The following is a 27,525-nucleotide window of genomic DNA, read 5'->3' on the forward strand; positions in this document are numbered from 1 at the left end:
AAACAGTGATGGAAAACATATGAGCAGTAACAAGTTTTAATCTCGCTCTTCAGTACTAACATGGACTAATCTGTGGAAGCAGTTTATTCCAGTATCACCCAGGACACAGCCACACCAGAGTCTGTGTTAGGCAGGCTGTTTTTTCCTTTTCTTTAAATGTAACACTTCTTTATCTTTTCTTCTTAAAGAGTCTTAAGGAACTTGCATTGTAGCTAAGTAGTACAGGGTGGATAACTTCTTTGAAGAGAACTTCTTTCCTGACAAGGTATGTTTTCATGTCTGTATTACATGTACCAGTGTACAGTTATTTTATTGTTAATACTAAGGAAGCATTATGTTATTAATAAACATTTGTAAATAATATGGTAAAATTTAAACCATAAGTGTATAGATCCTTAGAATATACATTATAAAAAAAGCCTCTAAATGTTGTAACTGAAATTACTTTAGTCTTATGTAATTTTATACATAATTTTATATTAGTTTTAATTATGTGTTTTTGGAAAACACTGTCACTAATGTTTTATATAAATGTTAACATGACTGATATTAAAAAGCAAATAAAAATCTTACACAATCTTTTGAGAACAATATTACTTTAATAATTAATCTTAATGAAATTTGAGCATGTTAGATATATTAAATGAAAGTCTTTTACTATGTAAACCTATGATACTGTTTTTGAAAATGTGAATTATTCAAATGTTACTTTTATTTATAACTTTGAAAATCCATTTTTTTTTGATAAATGTTTCTTATACAATGAAATGGTACTGGGCTATTATGACAGAAATCAACATAATTTCAAGAAAGAATACCTATCAACAATAGTTTAAGCAGGTCTGTATTCTGTATGAAACATTTAGAGACTTCTTTTTATAAATCTCATACTTAGAATAACACAGGGATTTCCTTTGTCCTTTCACAAAGCACACTTATTATATTTTAGATCTAAAAGATTCAAGAATACTCTCTCCACTCTTCTCCCAACAATAAATAGAACTTAGTATTCTTTCATGATAATGTATTCAGAGGTGTGGCAGCCATGAAAACAGTGGCCACATGCTACAAGGACAGAGTCACAAAGAACCTGAGGGGCTTCTGTTTATCTTATGTATTGCTATAAAAATAGCATGCTTTATTATTTCATTTTCCTTGCAATTCAATCAAGAATCACTGTGTTAAGGAAGAAGGAAGGAATAAGAAAGAAAAAGAAAGAAAGGGAGGCAGTGGAGTGCAAGCCCCAGCTCATGGGAAAGTATCTGAGCTGCTGTTTTTCGTTTGGTTTTGGCAGAAAGCACTAGAGTGTAGCAGTGGAAAGAATGGAAGCGATGCGGCCTCTTGTTACGACTAACCACTGCATGAAAAATGAGTATCATGATACCTGACCTGAGTCTTGAGACAAAACAGATTAACTTTACAAGCACTGCAGGAAATCTTTAAAAAGTGGAAAGGCAGGAATGTTTTGTTTTTAAAACAGCAATTAGGGTGTTGAATACAGCTGGTAAGAGAAAAATTGGAACCTAAGGAAAGAAAAACAGCCAATTCTTTAATTAGAATGACATTTATATTTCCAAGGTAAAATTAATTAAAGGTGTTGCTTTAAGCAGTATTGGTATCTGTGAACAAATAGTGCTTTAAGTTTGCCAGAGCATGCTTGGATTTTTAAGGTATTTAAGGGTATGGCTAGTATTCCCAAGAGTCTTCTTATTAAAACTAGAACTTGAGACCAAAATCCAAAGCTTTTCATAAGTAGAAACACTGATAAAACTTGTCTAAATCAGAAGAATATTGAGTCTTCCTGAGATATAAATATTTTTAAAAGTTTTTAAAAATAGTAGTCTAAAAGCTGCCAAAACTAATAAACTTGACTTTGAACTGTCTTAAGAAGCTCAAAACAAAGTCTATTTCACTACTCTTTCTACATAATAGAAGGGACTGCAGTGCTCTCTTATGCCCTGCAAACAGTGGTGAACAGCTGTGCAGATTGACCAACAGAGGTTTAGGATCTTCTCATGGACTCCTCAGATCTACAGCAGAGATCCAGTAACATCAGAGGGCAATTCCTCAGGGTACTAAGGTTGGCCTCTGTTTTCTTTACAAGCAACTGAGATTAAAAAAAAAAAAAACAAAAACAAAAACAGAAAGATATATATTTTTAAAAATGGCTAACAACAGATAAAACTAGCATACATAACTATTAAGAAGGTATTTCTGTCCTCAATACAAAGATTTTCTAATAGCCATAAGTAAGCACCAGTGGCCAGAGATCTAAAGGTGGTGTGTTCCTTAGGGGTACATTAGGGGTTCCTTAGGTGTGTTCATTGGCATTACTAATATAGCACGGTCCAGACTGTTCTGGAACCTCCATCACTGAGGTGGCAGGTTATGAATATACAGATCTGTACTTCTCACCAGGAAAAAGATAAACTGCTATTTAGGAGCTGGTTGCTTCCACTAGTTACCAATGGCAAGCCTCCTCCACTGTAACAGAAAATGCTGAAACTAACAGGAAGAAGTATTAATTCATATTTCTCTACAAAGAGATAGTCATGAATATTACCATTCTAAGAAGTCAGTCAGAAAAGGAGGGACTCCAGCTGATGCTTAGTAAACCTGAGACAAGATGTACAAAAGAAGCATTCCATCATTGTTCTGCTTCCTGGTTCTGTGCCTTGTGCTTTTTCTTTATCTGTAGATCCAGCTTCTCATACCCAATCTGATCCTCAGCTTAAATCTTCACTCAGCATTGGGGAATTTCTTTGAGCTCATGGAGGCGAGCAGGACTCTCTGCCACCAGCATGTGGAACACATACAAATGAGTCCAGCCCTCAACTCTGCTGCCAGCCCACATGGAAAATCAACATGTGCTCTTGGCATCTACTCTGGCACTCTAACACACTCCTCTTGTTACATATACTTTAAAATTTTCCATAGTTTTCTTAGTTCTATATTTCAAATACCTTAATGTTAAAATAGTTTGGGCTTTTATATGGAAGCTAAAGCCCAAGTAATTCAGATTTTAAAATAAAAGACTTGAACAAAAACAATCAGACAACTTAATAAACCCCAATTTTCATTTTCTATAATCTAGAAAATGGGGCGAGAGTCCTAAAACACTGTGAATTTCAAAACATTTTTACAGGTAGGTATTTTTTTTTCTTTGTCTTCTGGGAGAAACTAATGAATGAGAACAATCTGTTTGGAAAATTGTGCCATGTATGCTGTCAGTAGAATGCTAGAGAAAGGGTAGAAGAGGGCAAGCATATATTTAGGATTAAAGCAATGATTTTTATTGTCAGACTGGAATTTCAAATATTTTAACACTGGATATGGCAATACAAGACAATTACAAGTTTAAAACCAGACTGGGTTATACCGAATATCTTTGTCTCACAACAACACAGCAAACAAACAAAAAACCAAGAATTTTTACTATGTTAAATGTAACAACAATAGAAAACTATATGTGAGAACGTTTCAATCTAACTCATTTATATGGCATTATATTCATTTTAATCTTTTTGTTGGTTTCAAAAGGATTATTAAAAGGAGAAAAACACTTAAGAATGTCATTAATTTAGACTATTGGTTTATTTATTTGGAGAGTGTGTGTGCCCATGATGTATGCTTGTGTATGTCTATGAACAGGTATGCTCAGCCATGCAAGCACGAATGGAGGCCAGAAATCAACATCAGGTGTTGTTTTTCACCTCATGTTTTAGACAGGGTCTCTCACTTAACCTGGAGATGGCCATTTCTACTAGACTGGCCATCCAGAGAGTCCCTGGGATCCACCTGGGATCTTCCCCACTCATGCTGAGTGCTGGGGTTATAGCTATGTGCCAACACATGTAGTTTTCATGTGTGTGCTGAGGATAACAGCTCAGTTCTTCACGGTTGCATAGTAAACACTTGACTCACTCAGTAATCTCCACAGCAGCTTTCCCTCACTGCCATTAAATCATTTAATATTCAAGAGTATCCTTTTTATTTCATTTCCTTTTTGGGGGGTTGGGGTTGAGACAAGGTTTCTCTGTAGCTTTGGTGCCTTTCCTGAACTAGCTCTTGTAGCCCAGGCTGGCCTCGAACTCACAGAGATCTGCCTGCCTCTGCCTTCTGAGTGCTGGGATTAAAAGTGTGTGCCACCACCGCCTGGCTAAGGGTATCCCTTTTTTATTATGTTATTTTTGACAGGGTCCTACAATGTAGCTCAAGCTGTCCTAGGATTCCCAATATAGCTTAGGCTGGCTTCAAACTCATGATCTTGCCTCACATTCCATAATGCTGAGATTATAGTTATGTGCCACTATGCTCAGTTTCAAAAGGAGAGGAGGAACAGGAGAAAGATATGTTCTACCTTACCCATTAAGTGACCCAACATAATGCTTGGGACACATGAATGCTTAAGAAACACCCACTGACTGGATGGGGTGGTGCATGTCTTTAATCCTAGACCCAAGAAGCAGAGGCAGGCTTCTCTCTGTAGACCATCCAGCTTGGTCTATGTAGCAATTTTCAGGAAAACTGGGACTATATGAGACCCTATCTCAAAAAAACAAACAAACAAACAAAAAAACCCAATAAAACCCCACAAAAAACAAACAAACTCCTAACAATGAAACAAACAAAGAAACAAAAACAAGAGATGATCACTTGAATTACTAACTCTGGCAACCTCAAACCAGGCTATGCCAAAGACAGGTCTTCAAATGACACTGCAATTACAAGCTTCCAATTACTAAAATAAGAGTATCTGTGCATCCGGCAAAGCTGCAGTGTCAGGCTGATCAAAGAAATACACCAAAGGGGTTGTAATGTAGTTTAGTTGATAGAGTGCTTGCTTAGTATTCATGAAGCCCCAGATTCAATCTCCAGCCTTTGGGAGATGGAGACAGGTATACTAGCTGTTCAAGGTCCTCCTCAGTTACAAATTTCCTTGTCAGCCTGGAGACAGACTGTCTCAGAACAAAAACAAAAACCTGAAAAAGTAAAAATTAGTGACTTTAAGACAGCTAAAGACTAAAAGTTGAATTTCTAGAGAAAAAGTGTTTTGGAACTTGAGTCTAAGTTGATATTAACACTAAGGAACTGGAGAACCACAAAAAGGTGTGAGGTAAAAACACATAATGAAACCACATGTAAACATACCTGTAAACACAGTATTCCAGAGGCAGAGGCAGGAGAAATGCCCTAAGTTCAAGGACAGCCTGGCCTATGGAGCAAGTTTTAGGCCAGTAGAACTATTCAGTGAAACTCTGTCTCAAATAACCAAAACAAACACTGTAACAACAAGTCACAGGTAGGGAAGCAGATGAGCATCAGAGACAAGAACAAAATGATTCTGAAAATGACAGTCACTACAACCCTATGTAAGGGCTTGTAGAAGAGATCCAAGAAGGGAGATTCCACAGTAGCAAATAGGCCAATAGTTAAAAATACAGGTGATCTTGTCCAATAAAAGCCAAAGGGCCCTTATTGCCAGCACAATGCCCCCAATTGTAAAATTTGTAAGTCTTGTCACACAGTCATCTCATGTGTGCTTTCGTGTGTGTGTGTGTGTGTGTGTGTGTGTGTGTACTCAAGCACAGAGAATGGAACACAGCTTTGAGTGCTATTGCTTAGGTACAATCCACCTTACTTTGAGTCAGGGTCACTTGTTGGTCTGGAACTCACTGACTAGGCTAGGCTGGCTGGCCAGTGAGCTACAGGGATCCACCTCTCTCCATTTCTTCAGTGCTGAGATTTCAAGCATGCACCTCCATGTCTGGTTCAAACTCAGATTCTCATGCTTGCACAGCAAACTCTTTCCTGACTACATCAACATCATCTCAGCTCCATATCTGATCTTTAAATTCAGGAAAAGGCAAACACACAGAGATATTAAAGTTGATTTCTGGGTTCTGGGACACAGTTAACAGCTGACTCAAGGATCAGGTATTCTGAAACTGGGCCAGATATGACTGAATAGAACTCTCATACTGAATCACTGTTGACACTTATGCAATGCAGACTGTTAAGCGATGGAAGCTAAGAGACCATCTATAGAGCCTTCTGTCTTAACAGTGAAAAAAAATGAATGTGTGTGTATATATACACATATTCATGTTAAAACTTGTTTTTGCTAATGGATACTACCGGGATACAACTATTTTTGATGATTTCATTATGGTTTTTAATCTTTGAAAATGCCTATGTACATATTTCATAGGTGGTGGCAGATTCCTACAATTTCAATATTTGGGACTGAGGCAGAAGGATCTCCTACAGGGAGTTTTATGTCAACCTGAGCTATATATAGGGAGACCCTGTTTCAAACCACAAAATAACAGTAAGACTTACTCTCAAATTATAAGTAAATGGTAATGAATTCATGCTCTGAAGGTTCTCATTTATACATTACAGTTTTGTATAAGCTTTAAAACACACATACACACCTAAAAACAATATTGCATCTATCAGAGACAACTATTCAACCAGATGAAACTCAGTGAAACAATGAACAACAACAAAATAGTCTGGTCATAAGATGGTCATGATGGGGTATTAGATAACAGAATAGGTTGGAAATAAAAATATCCAATCACAGTGTGGAAAAAGTTACCAATGATGAGAATGAGATTTGGTAGGGTAAAAAAGCAATCAGTTGCACTCGGGAGGCAGAGGCAGGCGGATCTCTGTGAGTTCGAGACCAGCCTGGTCTACAGAGTGAGTTCCAGGACAGGCTCCAAAGCCACAGAGAAACCCTGTCTCGAAAAACCAAAAAAAAAAAAAAAGCAATCAGTTAAGGGAAATGTCCACATTGTCTAAGGGCCACTGAGGATAACCTTGGAAAGTGGCATAGGTATTAGCAATGGAATGGTTTTGAGAATAGAGTTAGTCATGATAATGTTTTAAACTTACCTTCCTAATTATAAAAGAAATATTTATTGCTTATAAAATTAAAGGAATAGAAGAAGACAAAAAGTCATCCGGGTTGGGGATGTCCAGTGGGTATCAAACCCTAACTTTGATACCCATCATCACATAAACCAGGTCTAGAGGTGCAACCCTGAATCCTGGCACATGGGAGGTAGATGCAGGAGAATCAGGAGTACAAGATCATCTTTGGCTACTTAGTGAGTTCTAGGCCAGCTTGGGATATGTCAAACTGTATTTTTTAAAAAAATTAATAAAGACAAACACTTTATCCATAGTTCTATCACTGTAGTTTATTTATACTAGTTTTTTTTAACTTAAAGTAGTCTAACTAAGTCTAACTAAGGATTTTTAAAGTTTTGCTTTTTTATTTAATATAAAGTAATCTATATTTTAAAGTATCTTTGGAAACATTTTGTAGATTAAAATATAGTTCACTTGATAAATACATTCTATATTTTCCTTTAACTAACAGAACTGTCTTTAATTTTTCCTATTACAAAGAATTCTATTATGCATTTTGGAATTATTTCTTGAGATGAGGCTATTTTAAAAATTCAAAATAAAAATTAAACAAAGGAATCTCATTCAGAGACTATTTCTCTTGTCAAATCTAAGTACTTAATTTTAACTTCCTTTACTGAAATTTATTTCAAAGTATCAAGAGGTTAAGCCTGCACTTCCCAGTAAAATTTGTTCCAGAGTCCTAAGTATTGCTAAGATGAGCACGCACCATTAATGAACAGATCTGGCTGTTTAAATAAATAGATTTATTGAAGCTCCCTCCAAAATTGCGCTAAAAAAGTTTTATGTATTTAATCTTACACTACATACCAATGGGTAAGAATGCCATTTTGTCATGCTTTTTCCAACACTAGAAATGTATATAAAAGAATTTGTATCTGTTGAAACTCTAATTTCATACCCAATGTCTACTAAATGCCAGGTTGAACTTTACACAGGACAACATGAAGGAGTATATGATGCTACTGCTCTTGGCTGTGTGCTCTGCCAAACCCTTCTCTAGCCCTTCACACACAGAACTGAAGAATATGATGTTGAAGGATATGGAAGACACAGATGATGACGACGATGACAACAATTCTCTTTTTCCAACAAAAGAGCCAGTGAACCCCTTTTTCCCTTTTGATTTGTTTCCAACATGTCCATTTGGGTGCCAATGTTACTCTCGAGTTGTCCACTGCTCTGATCTAGGTAAGGACAGCAGTCAATTTTGTTTTGAAGAATATTGTTTTTCTGAAAAGGTTAAGAGGACTGAAAAAAAAAAGGAGTCACTGAACTTTCAAAACTCTATTCAGTCACTGCAAAATGGTTTGTTTACACTTTCAGTCCAGGCTTTTAGTCCACACTTTTAGAAATCAGTAAAGGAGAGCTGTGAGTTCGAGGCCAGCTTAGGTAAAACAGAGACCCTCATGTAAGGAATAAGAAAAACGAGGTGGTGGCAGATTGCCTCCTCAGTACCCAGTCTTGATTCCAGAACTGCAAACAGGCAGAGAAATGTTTACGTGGACAGTCCAGCAGACTGCAAAGCATTCTACCCTTATTTAAAAATTCAGAATAAAAAGAAAATAAGGAGCTGGTTCGTGGTAGAGCTCTGTTTAATCCCAGCACTTGGGAGGCAGAGGCAGAGGTAGAAGGATCTCTGCGAGTTCTAGGCCAACTTCGTCTACAAAGCAAGTTCCAGGACAGCCAGGGCTACACAGGGAAACCTTGCTTCAAAAAAAAAAAAAACAAAAACAAAAACACACACACACACAGAAACAAACACAAATGCACGCACACACACATGGGGAACTTTTTTTTGTTTTGTTTTGTATTTTGTTTTTTCAAGACAGGGTTTCTCTGTGGCTTTGGAGCCTGTCCTGGAACTAGCTCTTGTAGACCAGACTGGCCTCAAACTCACAGAGATCCACCTGCCTCTGCCTCCCAAGTTCTGGGATTAAAGGCAGGTGCCACCACGGCTTTGCAAAGGAGGACCTTACATAGAAAGGATTTCTTTCTCTTCTCAGATCTAAGCAGTTCATTTTTTAAATTTCCTTCATTTTAGTTCAACTCAAAATGTCAAAAGATCAACCCTACACTTACTAGGCAATAAAATGCTACAGTAGAAAATACGGTGCCCACCCAGAATGATAACATGGGTCATGTACATTTCATGAAATCTTTAGATTTTCAAAATGCAATAATGTGCTTTGTGTTATGAATAATTTGGGTTTAGAACTTTCTAGAAATAAGTGATTAAGGAGGTCTAATTAAAATTTATCATTTTTGCTCAGTAACTTCATTGTGCTACAACACAATAATATAACAAGAAAATAACTTAAGAAAGGAACCATTAATTTTGGGTAGCTGGGGGCTGGAGAGATGGCTCAGTGGTTAAGAGCACTGCCTGCTTCTCCAAAGGTCCTGAGTTCAATTCCCAGCAATCACATAGTGGCTCACAACCATCTGTAATGAGATCTGGTGCCTTCTTCTGGCCTTCAGGCATGCATGCAGACAGAATACTGAGAATACTGTATACATAATAAATAAACAAACCTTTAAAAAAATTGGGTAGCTGTACATTGCAGTTCACATGTTGGCAACCAAGACAGGAGAGGAATGACAGGAGACAGGGAAAGGGTGGGGAAGCAAGGGAAAAACACAGAGGAAACAAAGCAAAGGAGGCAAAGACAATGAAAGAATGAATGTTTGTACTAGCTATCTCTTCCTTATTTTCCCTCTTCAGTAAGGGAGAGTGCCACCCACATTCAGGGTGGGTCGTCCCTTTGATTAATCCTTTCTAAAATTGCCCTCAGACACACCAAGAGGTACACTTCATAATCTAATCAAGTTGACAATCAAGACGAGTTAGTTTCAAGTTAGATGTCCAAACACATTTCTTTAGACCTCATATTGTATTCTGATCTTCAAAAGGCTCATGTCCACCTTATAATGCAAACCGCATTCAGTTCAGCTCAAATAGAGTCATAGTCTTAACAATTCCAATATTGCTCAAAAACCCAAGTTTAAGATCTCCTACGACTCAAAGTAAACTGTTATCTGTGAGTCCTTGTAAAATAGATAAGATATTAAACAGTTCCAGGATACAGAGACTGCACAGTATACATCCCCATTCCAAAAGAAAGGGAAAAGAAATAGCAAGAAAAAACTAAACCAAAGCAAGACAAAAACAAAAAACAAAAAAAACCCAAACAAACAAACAAACAAAAAAACCATAAGAGAAATGCTAAATTCTGTATATCCACAGCTAGCATTCAGGGTACAAGGTGACATGGTATCAGCTCTGTTATGCCCATACCAGATATAGCCAACCTGGCTTCTTTCCTAGACTGGTTCTGTTCCCTTCCTCCATCATTCTCTCTTCTCCCCCTTTCTTCTTTTGAGACAATATTTATATAGCCCAAGATGGCCTCAAACTAGCTATGTAGTCAAAGATACTTTTGAATTTCTGAGCCTTTTTGTCCTTACCTCTAAAATACTAAAAACCAAGCGGTCAGCCCTAAAAAGACATACATATAGGTCAACGTTATATGGACTGAGCAGGTTGTATTATTTATTTAGGAATACATACATTACAATTAAAGAAAAAGAGGATATAAACTTGAAAGAGAGCAAGGGGAGAGATCATGGGAGGGCTTGAAGAAAGAAGTAGAAGAGGGAAATGGTGTAATTATAATCTCCAAAAAGATTAGAAGTGTTCATCTTAACCTTGTTCTGAGATGACAAAGGCAGCTGTTGTTTCTACAAAGGAAAATGTAAACTAAAGGCACAAGGGTAGAAAAGTGATACATTAAATCACTTTGTTCTTTATTACTGTAGATGATGAATGAAGTAAGTTATCTCACATCTATATGCTAATCAAGATATTTGAAGGACTTGTAAATAATATTTACAGCCAGTTAGCAGAATTGACTATTTATAGCAAAAGATTATATTTTGTTACTATGCATGAAAACAATCTAGCATAACTATTTTTCTAATCATAACTTTCTACATATTGGGCTTCCCCTCCTTGTTTTATATTGTGTTTTGGACAGGGTCCCACTATGTAGACCATGCTGGCCTAGAACTCACAGAGATCTGCCTAGCTCAGCCTTCAGAATGCTGAGATTAAAGGTCTGTACCACCCCAATCAATTTCATTTCGGTTCTTCTTAAAAAATGGCTAAGAACCTTATATTCCAGTTTCTCACTAACCAGCAAATCTGCACAAAAAAAGCTATTATTTTCAGTTTAAGTGCACTGAATAGCTGTGCTTCTGTTGCTTGTGATCTCTAAACAAAGCCAAGCATAGCCTACCACCATGCATTTCACTTTGGAATCAGCGAGGTTCAAGACAGACAAATACCCTGTAAAAATAAAAAAAGTTTCTTTTGAAACTTTCAAAAGAAAATGTTATTTATCATTTTTTACAATTACTAAGTCCTATGTTACTGATCATAAATTTTAAAAATGTACATCTCTACTGTAGTACTATCTCATCTTTAGCATGAACGTCTGTCATCTGTAACATGTTTGTTTATTTCTCAGGTTTGACTTCGGTCCCAAGCAACATACCATTTGACACTCGGATGGTTGACCTTCAAAATAACAAAATTAAGGAAATTAAAGAAAATGATTTTAGAGGACTCACTTCACTTTATGTAAGATTATATACTCTTATTTTCAAATACTTAGTGAAAATTCTTATCACTGTTAGAATGATTACTTATATTGTATCAATAAAGAAATCTTATTTTCCTATGGATGACCCACTGCAAAATTCTTGTATTCAGTCAAGTAAACACTACAGCTTAATTCAATTAATGCCTACAGAATAATAGCCAGGTAAAAAGCTACTATCTAGTCAGATGACAAGGCTCACTATGCACTATAAGGAGTAAAGAAAGAATTATTCCCAGGGCTTGGCAGTTGGGAGGCAGTGGTAGGTGGATCTCAGGCCAGCCAGAGCTTCATAATGTGACCCTATTTCAAAACAAAAATATTTATCTACACCAATAATCAATATAGTATTAAGAAATGTTCTCCCAAGGCCACTGACTTAAGATCTCATAGTTCTCTAACAATAGCACATAGGATATATTTATTTAGGTGGCTAATATATGTATGCATGTCATCTTTTCCTTGATCTTTGTAAAAGAAAATGAATTTTCTCCTCATATATTAATAATACAATGAATAGTTTAATTTCCTAACATTGCCTAGGATTTTGAAGCTTAGAGGACTACTGGCTTTCTGACTTAATCTAAAATTAAGTTTGGATAAAGAGTCTGATTTTGCACTGACACAGCTGTGAAGGTGTCACCTGCTTTTGTCAGCCTGGCCCTTGTCTTGCTGAGCTGAGGATAGGCATGCTAGATGAACAGTTCCAGCTTGATACTGTCTGGTATGGTAGGCTATGGGGCTAGGACTACTTTTTTTGTTTGTTTTGTTTTTTGTTTTTTTTCGAGACAGGGTTTCCCTGTGTAACAGTCCTAGCTGTCCTGGAACTAGCTCATGAGGCTGACCTCGAACTTACAGGGATTCACCTGCCTCTGCCTCCTGAGTGCTGGGATTAAAGGAATGCACCACCACTGCCTGGCCTAGGACTACTTCTTCCAGGCCATTTAGCTATACTCCCAGGCTGTGCTAAAGAAAATAAACATATAGCCTGTCATCTTTAGGGAAGGTAAAATACTAAGAAGAGAATTCATAATCATACTAGGCCTTGCATATAGGCCTATCTGTATATAACGGTAGCCAAGTATAGATTCTATATCTGGGAGATGTGACGTCACTTTGCCTCTCTGTCATCTCAGGTCAAATACATATATACTCATCACGTTAGAGGCACACAAATGGATAACGAGCAAGGTGTTGCACCCAGAGCCTAGAGATTAGGTTAACCCTCCCCAAAAGTTCACATTTAAGTGGTGTACTGCTTGGTAGCTGGATTCTGACTGCTCTTTTTTGCCTTTAAGTTAAGAAAAAAAGTTCTTCATAAAATTTTAATTAATAAAATGCAGTTTCCATACTAGGACTTACTCAAATATTAAGAAAGTCAGCAATAACACAATGGATTCTACCAAAGATCCACCTCGCCTACCCCACTAACTTGATATTATAGAAACTTGGAGAAAGGAGAGGTCATTATTTTATTATCAGAGATGGGAAAGGATAGGCATATATACATGTGATTTAAAAAGAATGTGGAAATATATATGACCTGTGAATGCTTCTACTACCTTTGAGACTATACTCAAACAACCACAGAACAACCAACTTTACATTTGATATCAAAGTCATAAAAGTTCCAATTCAATTAACATAATTTTATTGTATTTTAGGAGTATTCTATAAACTCAGCCCACATGAACTTTCATTTTTCATTGGGAAATGATGCATTAAAGATGTTGGGAAATTTTTAGTCCTCTTTAATATTTTTAAAGTCAATTTGTATATTGTACTGTGTTAAGGATGAATGTTCTGGTGTTGGGTGAACCTGGACACAGCTCTTGGCTCTATCAGCTAAATAACAGAGAAAGTAGTCTTACCTTCCTCAGCAGTAAGAAGGGCATAATAATGGCATGGATTTTGTAGAATGGCTTATAAAATTAAATAAGAAAATACATGTAAATTGTTACTCAAAGATAGGAATTTCCTCAGCTGTGCCCAGTATCACTGTCAGGCTAGTGTGAGTAGACTGGCCAAAGGTGCCGATAGAAACCACTTTCATGTGTCCATGGCCATCCTGGAACTTGCTCTGTAGATCAGACTGGCCTTGAACTCAGAGAGATCTGCCTGCCTCTGTCTCCCAAATGCTGGAATTAAAAAGTGTGTTACCACTGCCCAGCTTATTTTAAGTTTTTATAGGATATGTTTGTTGCCCAGGCTGGCCTCAAACTCCCGGGCTTAAGTGCTTCTTTTTACTTGCTTTCCCAAGTAGGAGTAACAAGAAGTACTTGTCATTGCTACAGGTGAAAGCACTTTCACAAGCAGCTGTTTTATAATTGAAGTAGTGGTATGCTGCATAATTATAAAAGTCTAATTATAATATCTAATAAATTTCCTGTCTTAAAAGAGAAATCAAAATGTTTTAGACATCCTAGGAATCTCTGTTCTATTTCAAACTGCCTGTTTGGTGCTAGTACTCTCATAGAAAAGATAACACACAGAATGACACTCCCCATGCACTTCTCTCTGCTGTTACAGTGACTGCACACTACATTTTCTTCTACACTGTTTGTTAGTGATGTATCTGGGCTGCAGGACTGCTAGTTCCTTGTGTAAAAGCCAACACTGAGTACAGCTGACCTCAGGTTATTCTGCCAGCCCATCATGCCTGACATTATGTCATTCAGCATTTGACAGAGCGGAACAAAAGTTGAAGAAAAGCTTTTACCCTAGTTTTATTACTCATCATTCCTTTTATGTAATTTCAACAATCCAAAATTATGTATCTTAACTAGAAAACAAATGGATAAATGACAAAAGACATAAGTCCTGAACACCATGGCAAGATCTTATTGAAGTATATATTCATTGCCAAATCGTTTTTCTTCATTGTGTCCTGTACTGTACTACTCAAAGGAAAAATAGATTTAACCTCCTAGGGTCAAGGAAAAGTCATAAGCCACCTTTGTGATCCACTAAGTCAACTCTTAACTCATTTTCCTGCTAACTAAGGGGAAATACATCCGTAGCTGTTACCATATATTCAGAAAGGAACCTATTTTTGCTGGATGGCAACAAGAAACAGTTTTCCCTCTTCTCCTAGGATAATCTTTCTCAGATGAAACCTTTAACAACATAGTTTGTCAGGAAAGAGGGTGATTAAAGAGAGAGCCAAAGAGTAAAATGAGTGAACACACCCTTGAAGGAGTTTGCTGCGCAGCCAGTGTGTGTGCTAAGGAGAAACGCTCTGGGCAATTCCAGTAGGACATACTGACTCTGTCTAGAAACAAAAGGAAGAACAGATTAAGGACAAAGTTTATAAAAGAAATAAATCTCAAGATGCTACTTGATAGAACCAGATTATTAGAGAATCAAAAAAAAAATCCTAAAGATGCTAAGAAACCTGCCACCACTGCTGGTAAAGATCAAAAATTATTCAATATAGCAGAGGAAAAAAATAGAAGTATATTATCTTCTTTATTGTTATATTGCCATGTGAATGGTTACTATGACTGTATTAACAACTAATTCAAAGTTTTAGAAAAATGAGATTATATCTAACTAGCACCAGACATTAAAGCACTGTACTGTTCTAACTTAACATTTTTAAGGCTGAAAGTATAATACAAATCTTTAGTTAATATATAAATGGTAGAAATTATAGATTTTCATGATTAATTACTGTAGAATATCATGAAATCAAACCATTCCCTCAAAACAGTGGTTTTCCATCTTCCTAATGCTGTGACCCTTTAATACAGTTTCTCATGTTGTAGTAACTCCCACTCATAAAATAATTTTCATTGCTATTCTATAACTGTAATTTTGCTGCTGTTAAGAATCATAATGAAAATATTTGTGTTTTCCAATGGTCTTAGGCAACCTCTGTGAAAAGGTCATTCCATGCCCCTAAAGGGGTCACAACCCACAGGTTGAGAATAACTGCCTCAAACTGTCTTTCTTTCTCTGCTTTATCTAGGCTCTGATTCTGAACAACAACAAGCTAACAAAGATTCACCCAAAAACCTTTCTAACCACAAAGAAGTTGAGAAGGCTGTATTTATCCCACAATCAACTAAGTGAAATTCCACTTAACCTTCCCAAATCATTAGCAGAACTCAGAATTCATGATAATAAAGTTAAGAAAATACAAAAAGACACGTTCAAAGGAATGAATGCTTTACATGTTTTGGGTAAGTTTTCCCAATGAATGGGACATCTTGAAATTGTAATTAACAGCCAAATTTAAATTATTAATTTTCAAAGTAATTTCATAAATTAATCTTTCAATCTATTAAGCTACTTATAAACTAAAGTGTGAAAAATTACAGGACACAAAGGAAAGCTTTGTGATGCTGTCTCTCTTTTTCAAGAACTTTGTGACACACTTTGTTCTGCTTTTGGGACCTGAACCCTAATTAATAAAACCTATTAAATTTGAAGATAGTATTTTAATATAGTGTATAAATTACTCAAATATGTACAAAATTAATTCTTTTATTGTTTGGAACACAAATCTAATTTTGGTTACATTTTAAGACTATTAATATTTTATTATATAACTTAAGTCTCGCTATTTTATTTATATTGTTCTTCATACAACTACGCCATCTGCCTGCAACAGTCATTCAAACACCTGGACAAGGTTCATGCTCAAATGTTCTCTTAATCAAAACCTAGTACTTATGAAATATCCTCTTACATTTCTTCTAAGTTAAATTTCTATTTATAATTTTTATATGGTATTTTAAAAATTAAGAGGCAGAGCTAGGAGATAGCTCAGGAAGTAAAGTGCTTGCTGCACATATCTGAGAACCTGAGTTTGATCCCCAGAATCCACATTAAAAAGTTGGGCATGGTAGTGCATACTTGTAATCCCAGAGTTGAACAAGCAGAGATGTGCAGATACCTATGGCTCATGGCCAGCTAGCCTAGCCTACCTGGCAGGAAAAAAAATTCTCAACAAACAAATCTAAGGTGGTTATGTGCAAGTAATTTATGCCAATTTAAAACACCATTAAAAATGTGGACAGCATCTAAGGAATGACTTCCAAGATGAAGCTCTGGCCTCCATGAGCATGTGCATACAGCACAAAATTTAGGAGATCACAAAATGGAAAACACAAATACCTTGAATTATTTAGAGAGTGGTTTTTTTTCCCTGCTGCAATATTATCATAAACTGACTAAATCTTCATGCTCATGACATACTGGAAAGTAATGCTACTTAGTAGTTCAAAACAAATAAAAACAATAAAGAATTTATTGTTCACAAAATTCAAAACAGTGTTTCTGTGGTTGAAAGAAGAGTAAACAGAATCTACATGGGAAGTAGAAAGTAGAAAAAGACAAGATCTCCTGAGTAAATTGGGAGCATAAGGACCTTGGGGGAGGTTTGGAGCAGAGGGAAGGGCGAGGCAGGGAGGGGAGCAGTGAAAAATGTAGAGCTCAATAAATATCAATAAAATGTATATAATAATAAGAATAAGAATAAAGTAAACAGAAGTAGGTATACTGAGTGGAAATGAGTATATATGACCAAGACACATTTTCCCAATATTCTTCAGATGTCTTGTCTGCATTATGAGTTTTCATGATTTTAACAGATGTGTGCTGAGTTATGTCATTTATTTCACAGAAATGAGTGCAAACCCTCTTGATAACAATGGAATAGAACCAGGAGCATTTGAAGGGGTGACAGTATTTCATATCAGGATTGCTGAGGCAAAACTAACCTCAATCCCAAAAGGTTTGTATTACTTCAAACTTTCTAGTATATACTGTCAGACTACACTATAATCAGAAACCCCAGTGCCAGTGTATCTGATCAGAGTACTTTTTCACATATAAACATATGTAGTGATCTTTTTTACAACATTACATCATAATCTTTTTCCTAGTAGGAATAGACATTGAAAAGCAATGAGCTTTTTATTTTTCCTTCTCTTTTCTGACATTTACTCTTTAAAACCTGTCAATCCATGAAGTTCTGTAGAGATGGAGAATTCTGTAGAGTAAAAAGCAGAGAAAGTAGGAGAGGTGAGACCTTGGCTCTGCTGCTGCAGCTCAGGTGAACAGACTCTGGAAGGCCAGATGGGGGCAGCACTGGCTTTGGCAAGAAGAATATGTCATAAAGGGCTCTGTAACATGTTCCCAGGGATATGGTGAAGATTAATGTGCTAATACACAGAAAGGCTTGAAGACAGTATCTGAGACATAGTTTATGACAACAGTCTCACTAGAAGGAGCCTTGCATCAGTACAGATTAATGGGACCTGAAGCAGCACTCCAAGGAGAACTGCTCCTTCACTGTCCTAGAGAACTTACATCCAAACTTGCTACCTGATCACTAGCTGGGTAGGACTGACTGCCTTTATTGGAACTCAGGTTCACAATCTTGTTTTCCTCATCTCCAACAAAGGCTTCTTTTCTGTGTTGATTATTAACTGGATCAAAAATATACCATATTAATAACATTTTCCAATTTCGAACAGTAGTAATTCATTATCTACCAGTAAAAATAGCAACTTAGCCTGTTCTATTACTCTGATCCAAAGTGAACAAACATAAATAAGAATATAAGATACAGTGAAATTATTATTTTAATACAAATCAACTTATATGGGGCTGGAGAGATGGCTAGTAGGGTTTACAGCACTGGCTGCTCTTCCAAATGACCCAGGTTCAATTCCTAGTGCTCAAATGGCCATTTACGACCAACCCTATTCTGGTTTCCTCAGGTATCAGGCTTGCATGTGGTGCATAGACATACACAGGGGCAAAACCCATATAAATTAAATTAAAAAAAATCAATTATCTTTCACATATTTGAAAAATATATAAAGTAAAAGTCAGAAAATAATTTTCCTCCACAAGGAAGAACCAGTTTAATCCACACCTATAGACATAAATCACCTTTATTTAGAGTTAAATAAAGTGGGTGTTCACTAAAAACCTGAAATCTTGTAATTTTTGGAGCAGAGACAAAAATAAATAAATAAATAAATAGTTCAAAGCATACGTTTCCTTTCTTGGATGTACGTTGGCACAGAGTACAGAGAAGCCAGAGCAAGGAAAGCAGTGAAGGCAAAGAGGCAGGGGTGGGCAAAGGAAGAGTTGATGGGTAGGAATAAGCAGCTTATGGATGATATCAGTGTTTGTGGCCATTCTTTCCTATACTAAATATACTGTAATTACAATTTCCCTCAAATATCAAAACAATTTAATTTTTAATATTATTTCAGAGCTTTACAGACAAACCAAATCAAATGTATCAATTTACAGAACTATTCTGTCACTATCTCCCTGGCATTAAGAAACTATTTCTTAAGGGGGGCCTGAGAGATGGCTCAGAGTTTAGAGCACTGACTACTCTTTCAGAGCTTCTGAGGTTCAATTTGCAGCAACCACATGGTGGCTCACAACCATCTGTAATGAAATATGGTGCCCTCTTCTGGCCTGCAGGGATACATGCAGGCAGAACACTAAATACATATTAAATATTTTTTCAAAAATTAAACTATTTCTTGAAAGCAAAGTTATTCCCTGAAATATGACAGTCATCATGTCAAACTTCTATCCTAATAGAACTTGCAGCTATCCCAGGAGCAAGTCTTATTGGGAAGAGTTGGCAGGAGGAAAGTAGGAAGATGCCTTCTTTCCTGTTTGTGTGGGAAATTCTACTGCATGTGGATGGGGAGTAGTTTGTGGTAGGACAGATATTCCTATCTTTAAGATGTTAATAACTGTCAACAGCAGACGGACTTTTGTTAGACCCACATCTCTGCATTATCTCCACTCATGCCTGTCTTAGAAGCTTTGCCCCATTCTGCTTTCTGGTCATCCACATTCCTCATGTCCTAAGGACAATGGGCCCTTAAGTTCATTAAGCTCCCCACTGAGTTTACTCTTCTCCAGCTTCCTACAGTCCACTCCAGAATAGGCTGATAGAGGGCATTATCTAGTAGTTCATCAGAGTATTAATTCTTTGGTGACAGGCCCTTTGTTTGATAACTGAAAGTAACATATAGTCATTGCATAAATATAACCCAAGTCAAGCAAAAACACAATTATAATCCTGTCAATTTAGAAAATTTTTTCACTCTAGTTTACTTTTAAATTCAAATTAAATTCTGGATTCAAAAATAAATTTAGCCATAAAGTCTGATAATGAAAAGATATTTTAATTCTATTCATCGGTTTCTAACATTAATTGAAATGTTTCAGCAAAAGTTAAAAGCGGGAAGTTTTTCGAGAAAGGTAACTAGAACCACAGGTTGACAAATAATACATTGATATATGACCACCAGAGTGGGGTTTGCTTGAGTGCCCGGGTCAGTCTCTTTCGCACCAAGAGGAAAAGGACAAGAATAGATGTTGATAGGTCACCTGTCATGTGCCAGGGCACTGAAGTGCATTTCTTATAAAATAGCTATTAGTGACTGAAAGGGTTAAGTGCTGCAATGGACTAAACATGCAAAAGAATAAAATCCTGTATACTGATGATGTTAAGAAACAAATGACTTAACAGGTAACCTCTGGACATTGTATGAGTTTGCCTGAAAGAGTCAAACTTGCCTACTGCTTTTTCTGTAGAAAATTTTACAAAGTAAATAAATAATCACAAAATTATTATTTTTAGGCCTACCACCAACCTTACTGGAGCTTCATTTAGATTTTAATAAAATTTCAACTGTGGAACTTGAAGATTTTAAACGATACAAAGAACTACAAAGGTAAAAATTCTCAAAAAAATTTTCACTGAAACATGGTAGTATATATGACCAAAGCATTTAAGAAGTTTTTTGAGAATGTACAGTGATCCTACTCAAAAGAGTGTAAAGCGAAAACAAGGAGAGAACCACAGCTCATATCCTACATAGGGTTGTGGGGGTTTCAACATACTTTTATCAAATCTAACCACAATACATTTTATATCACCTATAGGCTGGGTCTTGGAAACAACAGAATCACAGATATTGAAAATGGAAGTTTTGCTAATATACCACGTGTGAGAGAGATACATTTGGAACACAATAAACTAAAAAAAATCCCTTCAGGATTACAAGAGTTGAAATACCTCCAGGTAAAACATTCTACTTGTGTTTGGTAGAAATGGGCTTTTGAGTTTGTGTAGGACACACTAGTGTATTTCAATCAAAGTGAGCAACAAGAAAACTCTGGACATAATAATGCCAGTGGTATGAGTAGGAGAGTGTGAGGAGAATACCACTCAGGAAGAATACGACCCCTCCACCTACACATCCACCTCACTGAAACTATTGAGGTCACTGTTTACCAAGCAAACTTCAAGCTGTTGAAGTTTCTCAAGCCAGGACACTAAGCATAACCATCTGTTCCTTTTGTTCTATAAACATTCCACAAGGCAAAGCAGGATTAGGATCCAGGTGCTAGGTTAGAAGTGGGTATACAGGTTAAAGATTCACACAGAGAATGAAATTAACAGAAAATCACTATTTGGAGCAGGTATTAAGTTTTATTTCTGTTGCTGTAATATGAAGTTATTGATTTTTTACTCTTGAGCTTTGGACTCTTTTGGTCTTTTGGTTTTTGGGAGACCCGTCACCCAGCTCCCAAATAAATACACACAGTGGAGGCTTATTATTACTTATAAATGCCCCGCCTTAGCTTGTTTTGTTTCTTGCCAGCTTTTCTTAAATTAACCTTTGCCTCTGGGCTTTTCCTTTTCTTATTTCTGTATATCTTACTTTCAACTCTTACTCCATGGCTGGCTGGGTGACTGGCCCTGGTGCCTTCCTCTCCTTGTTCTATCTTGCTCACCCCCTTCTTCCCAGATTTCTCCTACTCATTCTCTGCTTGTCAGCCCCATTTGTTCTTTCTCCTGCCTTGCTACAGGCTGTTCAGCTCTTTATTAGTCCATAAGGTGTTTTAAACAGGCAAAGAATCACAGCTTCACAGAGTCAAACAAATGCAGCATAAACAAAAATGACACACCTTACAATAATTTTCTACAATAACAACACACTATGAACAAGGTAACTTTTTTTTTTTTCGAGACAGGGTTTCTCTGTAGCTTTGGAGCCTGTCCTGGAACTAGCTCTTGTAGCCCAGGCTGGCCTCGAAATCACAGAGATCCGCCTGCCTCTGCCTCCCGAGTGCTGGGATTAAAGGTGTGCACCCGGATGAACAAGGTTAATTTTTAAAAGAAAGAGTTACTTGGGTTTATGGTGCCACTGGTTAGAGTCTATAATGGTAGAATGAAGCCATGGCAATGGGTGGCTGGAGCAGTAGCTCAGAGCTCATTTTCTGATCTACAAGCAGGAGGCAGAGTACACTGGGAATGGTGGGAGTCTTTTGAATTCTCAAAGCCCTCTCAGTAACACACTTGCAACAAGTCAATACCTTTCACTCTTACTCCGTGGCTGGCTAATCTTCCCAAACATTTGCACCAACTATTTAAACATTTGAGCCTTTAGGGACCATTCTCATCCAAACTACTACAGAGCTTCATAATGGGCAAGAAATACAGTTCAGTAGTAGAGTGCTTACAAAGAATGTGTGAAGCAATGGATTCAATTCTCTGCACCCTCACACTCTCTATGAAGCTCACATTTTGTCCTCTGTTGGCACAAGTCACCAAAAATGAAGACAGTATTTTACACATAATTCTATTTTATTTTATTTTTTTATTTTTCAAGACAGGGTTTCTCCGTAGCTTTTGGTTCCTGTCCTGGAACTAGCTCTGGTAGACCAGACTGGCCTCGAATACACATAATTCTAGAACTTTTAGTTTTCCTAATCTAATCTGTGGCCATCAGATAAAAAAAAAATTCCTATTTCAACTGGGTAATGGTGGTGCATGCCTTAATCCCAGCAGCTGAGAGGCAGAGGCAGGCAGATCTCTGTGAGTTAGAGGTCAGCCTCATCTACAGAGTAAATTCCATGACAGTCAGGAGGATACTCTGTCTTGAAAAGCCAAAACCAAAACCAAAACCAAAAAAAAAAAAAAAAAAAAAAAAAAAGATCCGTATTTCACTTCAATCCGTTTTCCCCAAGGCCTCCTTTCCTTACTGTGCAAAGACCACCCGACCCACCCAAGTAGCAAAACAAAATAGCTAAGAACTGATTACTACTTGTATTAAATTTTTGTTTTTGTTGTTCCTTTTGAGGTAGGTTCGCATTATGTAGTCCAGATTGGTCTCACACTCACTATGTAGTATAATTTTTAAAATCTATAATCTTCCTGCTTCATTCAACCTCTTGAATGTCAAGATTACGGGTGTGTACCACCATGCCCAGACTTTTTCCTATTTTTAAACACATTTTGTTCACTGCATTCTGGAGACTCCAGCACTAAAAGAATGGACTATGTATAGTTGTGGATTTCTGCACCCATGAGCATAGTTCAGTTTGCTCAAGCCATGCCCCATCCCCTGCACTACAACCTGGATATTCTTCATCCATCTACTTTTTTTGATTGTTTGTTTGTTTTTCGAGGCAGGGTTTCTCTGTAGCTTTGAAGCCTGTTTTGGAACTCACTCTGTAGACCAGGCTGGCCTCGAACTCACTGAAATCTGCCTGCCTTTGCCTCCCAAGTGCTGGGATTAATGGCGGTGCCACCACCGCCCAGTTCATCCATCTACTTTTTACATGCTGCTTTTGTTAGCATTTCACAGTGGACAAAATTTTAATATAGAAAAGAACACAAGTCACAAATGGATAATAAATAATCTGCAAAGTAAACAAATCCACATCTACCTTGGTTACTCTCATTGAGCTACTGCTGTAAATAATACCTTGCTATGATACTGAGCAGTGGGAGAAATAAAGAGGAAACATAAAAACTATCTTTCACAAAACCCAAGACTGATATAGAACAGAAGAGAGTTGAAGACCATGCACAGATGTTTTAGACAATGTCTGCCCATGATTTTTATGACTAGGTTCAGATTAATCTTGGCAGATTCTATTAAGTAATAGGAATAAATATTCCAGTATTGGCAGCAATGGTTTTTAATATGGCATGGTAGAGACTACACATATGAAGTGGAAGAAGGAGAAGGAAAAAGCAAATTAGCTAAGATAACCAGACAATAAATATATTCTGGATGGTGACACAAGTTCTATGTGACTAAGTTCTCCCCCAAACACTTGCATAATACCTAAACTTGACTTGGTATGACCAGTATTCAACATCTACGAATGAATATACTTTCATATTAATGTAAAGGACACAGAGGAGACCAGGCAGTAGTGGTGCAGGCCTTTAGTCCCAGCATTCTGGAGGCAGAGGCAGGCTGATCTCTGAGTTCAAGGACAGTCTGGTGGACAGAATGAGTTCCAGAACAGCTAGGACTGCACAGAAAAACGCTGTTCGAAAAGCAAAAACACAAACAAATAATAACAACAAAAAGGCAAACAGTTAAATAAAGCCATAAGTCATAAACAAATGCTGACTACATCCAAGAAGAGAGGTTTGTACCTGTGATCCCAGGTACTAATCAGGAGGCTGAGGCCAGAAGATCAAAAGTTTAAGGCCAGTTTTGTAATGTAGCAAGATTTTGACTCAAATAAAAATAAAAAGGATTGGAAGTGTAGCTCAGTGGTTAAAAACATTTCTCCAGTATGCATGAAGTCCCATGTTCAAGATTTAGCAAGACTTCTAAAACCTTATTAATAAAATTTGTTAATAAAACACATTCCATTTATATTTACTGGGCACTTAAAATTCATTCTTTTCCAAAGAAAAACCAGTCCACAATTCACAACCCCAGAGAACCTAGACAACAAAGAGTACCCTAAGAGAGACATACATGGATCTATATAGGAAGGAAAAAAAAAAGACAAGCTCTCCTGAGTGAACTGGGAGTGTAGGGCTCATGGGAGGGGATAAGAGGGGAGGGAAGAGAAAGGGAGGGAAGTAGATAAAAATATATAGCTCAATAAATAAATAAATAAAATTCTTTCCTCACCCACAACAGATAATCTTCCTTCATTATAATTCAATTACGAAAGTGGGGGTGAATGACTTCTGTCCAACAGTGCCAAAGATGAAGAAATCGTTGTACAGTGCAATAAGTCTATTCAACAACCCAGTGAAGTACTGGGAAATACAACCTGCAACATTTCGTTGTGTTCTCAGCAGAATGAGTGTTCAGCTTGGGAATGTTGGAAAATAATCATTAATGATGTCTATTGAATGTAAGATTCACAATGTATTCATTTGGAATACTTGAACTGTATTAATAATGGTAGTATGTTATAAATAAGCAAAACTCTATTCCATATGGTCAATGACAAAAAATTTCAGCAGAATTTTGCCCAACCATCAATATTCAGAATAAACCTCTATTGCAGTGTCACTTTGCACATGAGTGGTTCTGTATACATCTTCTGCTTGAACATTCTTTTCTCAGCAACAAAAAGATGGATATTCCGTATTTAACCCTTCATTATCAAGTGTATTAAACAGAAATGTACTGTAAACAAAATGCTTGACTTAGTAACATTTGTGCCCTTTCTTTGCTATTAGAAAAACAAAGCTGGCAAGAATAGCAATATGAAGACTACATGTATTTTTAGTATCATTTTAATAACTTGGATAGTACTGTAATATTTCTAATAATGTTGAAATACATATAGTTTGACAAAATCATATTGAAATTCTCAACTCATAATAAAAGTTCAAGTATTCACTATCAACTCAACAGTAATATTCATAAGAGTTAGCTTTGGAGCCATAATACATGACTTTCTTTTTTAATTATTATCTGGTCATAAAACTGTAAAATGTAATGATTGCTTATATAAAATTTATAATGTGCATTTTTAGAATCAGTTATGTAAGTTTTTAAGAACACAGCAGCAACTGTTAGGTTACATAGCGTCGTCACTTCAACTAAGAATATTTCGGGATATTCCTTTGAAGAGTATGGATGCCAGTCAACTTTGTACCAGCTTGTCTCTTCTAACTCGTCTCTTCAAATATGCAAACTGGATAACTCTGAGAAATACATCTAGGCTTACAAAAACTGAAAGCTCTGAACAAAACTCATGTGTTTATTTTACTGATATTCAATATGAATTAAGTAAAATTTGAAAATAAGGAAAACATTATTAAAATCTAGTTTTAAACAAAATATATGTGCTTTGGTTCAATTTATCTCCCCCAATCAAAACATACATACTTGTTTTTCTTTAGAGAACTAATTTGTTTTAATATATTTTATGGGTATTTTCCTTACATGTGTGAAAGAACCACTTGCATGCCTGGGGCCAGAAAAGGCAATGGATTCCATGAACTGGAGGTATAGACAGTTATGAGATACTATGTGGGTGCTGAGAACCAAACTTAAGTCATTTGGAAGAGAAGCCATGCTCTTAACAACTGAGCCATCTCTCCAGCCCCTCCCATTTATTTTAAACTACCTCAAAATCTAGACTTCCAATCATTTTTTTTGGTGGGAGGAAAAGAAGGACATAATAGATATAAAGGGTGAAAGTTGAACACCTAGGTGAAGAGCAAGTAAACATTTCAGTCTTCAAGGCAAGTCCTCAACTTCAGCACACACCACCATTCTTTGGAGTGGGGACTGCTATGCACACTGCAGAATTCTAGCAACTCCCTTGTCTCTACTTCTACAAGTAATACTATCTGCCTCTTCCACCTACCACCACTGTGACAATCACCAGTTTCCCCAGGTATTACTGTGGAAATGCTGGTGATGACAGCAAAATTTCAGCTGGCTGAGAGCAGCTGCTTTATAGGATTTATACTTGATATCTAAGATGATACAACTTAGGAAACCTAGAATAAAACTGCTGCTTTGTAAAAATTGTAGAGGAACATAATGAAATCTAAATAACGAAGGCTCATCACTAGTGTAAGTTGCACAGAAAGAGGAGTGCAGGATTTTGAGTAGGAAATCCAGTCCTATTTATAGTCTGGAGCAGACCACCCACTCTGAGTCTGCTTCCTCATCTGCAGACAATACAGACCAATGAAGTTGCTATGATTATGAAATAAAAGTACAAATAAAATGCTTTGAAAATCATAAATGTTCATAAAACATGAACATCTATTATTGAACTATGGGCTGATGGGAAAACTAAAAAATATAAATTCCTCAATAATAAAATATTATAAGGGCTATTACTCTAAAATTAAAAGCTTAAAGATTTTGCTTTTAGTTTTACTCATGTGTATGTGTGCCATGTATGTGGAGGTACCTGTGGAGCCTAGAAGAGCATGTTAGATCTCCTGGGGCTGGAGTTATATGCAGTTGTTATCTGCCCAAAATAGGTGCTAGAAATTGAACTATCGTCCTCTGGAAGAGCCCCAAGCACTCTTAATCACTGAGTTATCTTTCCAGCTCTTCAGAAATGAAAGACATTTAAAGTTCCAGCCGTTTCTATGAAATATTTTTCTGCAATATAATATAGTGATATCACAGCACTTAACAAGAACATATGTAAAAATCAAATATTTAACGATGTTGGAAAAAAGCAGCTTTTCAAATTAGTAATTAAAATGTGATTAACAACAAGATCAAACATATGCCAGCAGGTAAATCTATAGAGAGAGATGTGGAGCTTAAAGAGTTAACAATGTTTTTCTAGGGCCTGGTGAGGTGGCTCAGAGGTTAAGAGCACTGGCTGTTCTTCCAGAGGTCCTGAGTTCAATCCCCAGCAACCACATGGTAGCTTACAACCATCTATAATGAGATATGGCCTGTAGGCATATGTGCATAAGAAACACTGTATACATAATAAAACTTAAAAAAAGGAATTATGAAAAAACAATGTTTTTTCTAAAAAGAAAAGACAGAAGAAAAAAAATTAACACGGAAATGATTCCTGAATTCTTGCAATTAAGTTGGTGCAGTTAATATTTGTGATTTTCATTTCAAAACTGTTAAAAATTTTGGGTTAAGTTCATGAAAACAAATTA

General features: G+C 36.6%; 2 protein-coding genes across 4 annotated transcripts in view; one reads left to right on the forward strand and one right to left on the reverse strand.

The window, feature by feature from the left end:
• Aspn (asporin) lies at positions 1 to 25,714 on the forward strand. 3 transcript variants are annotated; one of them, XM_075969713.1, is made up of 9 exons: positions 52 to 265; positions 3,095 to 3,145; positions 7,865 to 8,133; positions 11,472 to 11,584; positions 15,574 to 15,787; positions 17,233 to 17,343; positions 20,236 to 20,329; positions 20,541 to 20,679; positions 24,557 to 25,714. In XM_075969713.1, the coding sequence occupies exons 3-9, from the start codon at positions 7,887 to 7,889 to the stop codon at positions 24,752 to 24,754; spliced, it is 1,116 nt and encodes a 371-aa protein (XP_075825828.1). In that variant the 5' UTR covers positions 52 to 265; positions 3,095 to 3,145; positions 7,865 to 7,886; the 3' UTR covers positions 24,755 to 25,714. The 3 variants fall into 3 exon arrangements, with proteins under 3 accessions (XP_075825827.1, XP_075825828.1, XP_075825829.1); XM_075969712.1 differs by lacking the exon at positions 3,095 to 3,145 and having other exon boundaries at positions 1 to 265; XM_075969714.1 differs by lacking the exon at positions 3,095 to 3,145 and having other exon boundaries at positions 165 to 265; positions 7,881 to 8,133; positions 24,557 to 24,908.
• The window catches only part of Cenpp (centromere protein P), a 188,150-nt gene that overhangs the window by 79,665 nt on the left and 80,960 nt on the right, over positions 1 to 27,525 (reverse strand). The gene's annotated exons all lie outside the window — the stretch shown is intronic.

Source organism: Microtus pennsylvanicus, chromosome 4 (assembly GCF_037038515.1).
Source record: "Microtus pennsylvanicus isolate mMicPen1 chromosome 4, mMicPen1.hap1, whole genome shotgun sequence".
In the NCBI taxonomy this organism is placed as follows: Eukaryota; Metazoa; Chordata; class Mammalia; order Rodentia; family Cricetidae; genus Microtus; species Microtus pennsylvanicus.

What these genes read in the sequence shown, in the direction of transcription:
- Aspn (XM_075969712.1), top strand. Translation starts at nt 7,887, where the DNA reads ATGAAGGAGTATATGATGCTACTGCTCTTGGCTGTGTGCTCTGCCAAA. An exon ending in GAGGACTCACTTCACTTTAT is followed by an intron (nt 11,585 to 15,573) that starts GTAAGATTATAT and finishes TGCTTTATCTAG; the next exon opens with GCTCTGATTCTGAACAACAA. An exon ending in CGATACAAAGAACTACAAAG is followed by an intron (nt 20,330 to 20,540) that starts GTAAAAATTCTC and finishes TATCACCTATAG; the next exon opens with GCTGGGTCTTGGAAACAACA.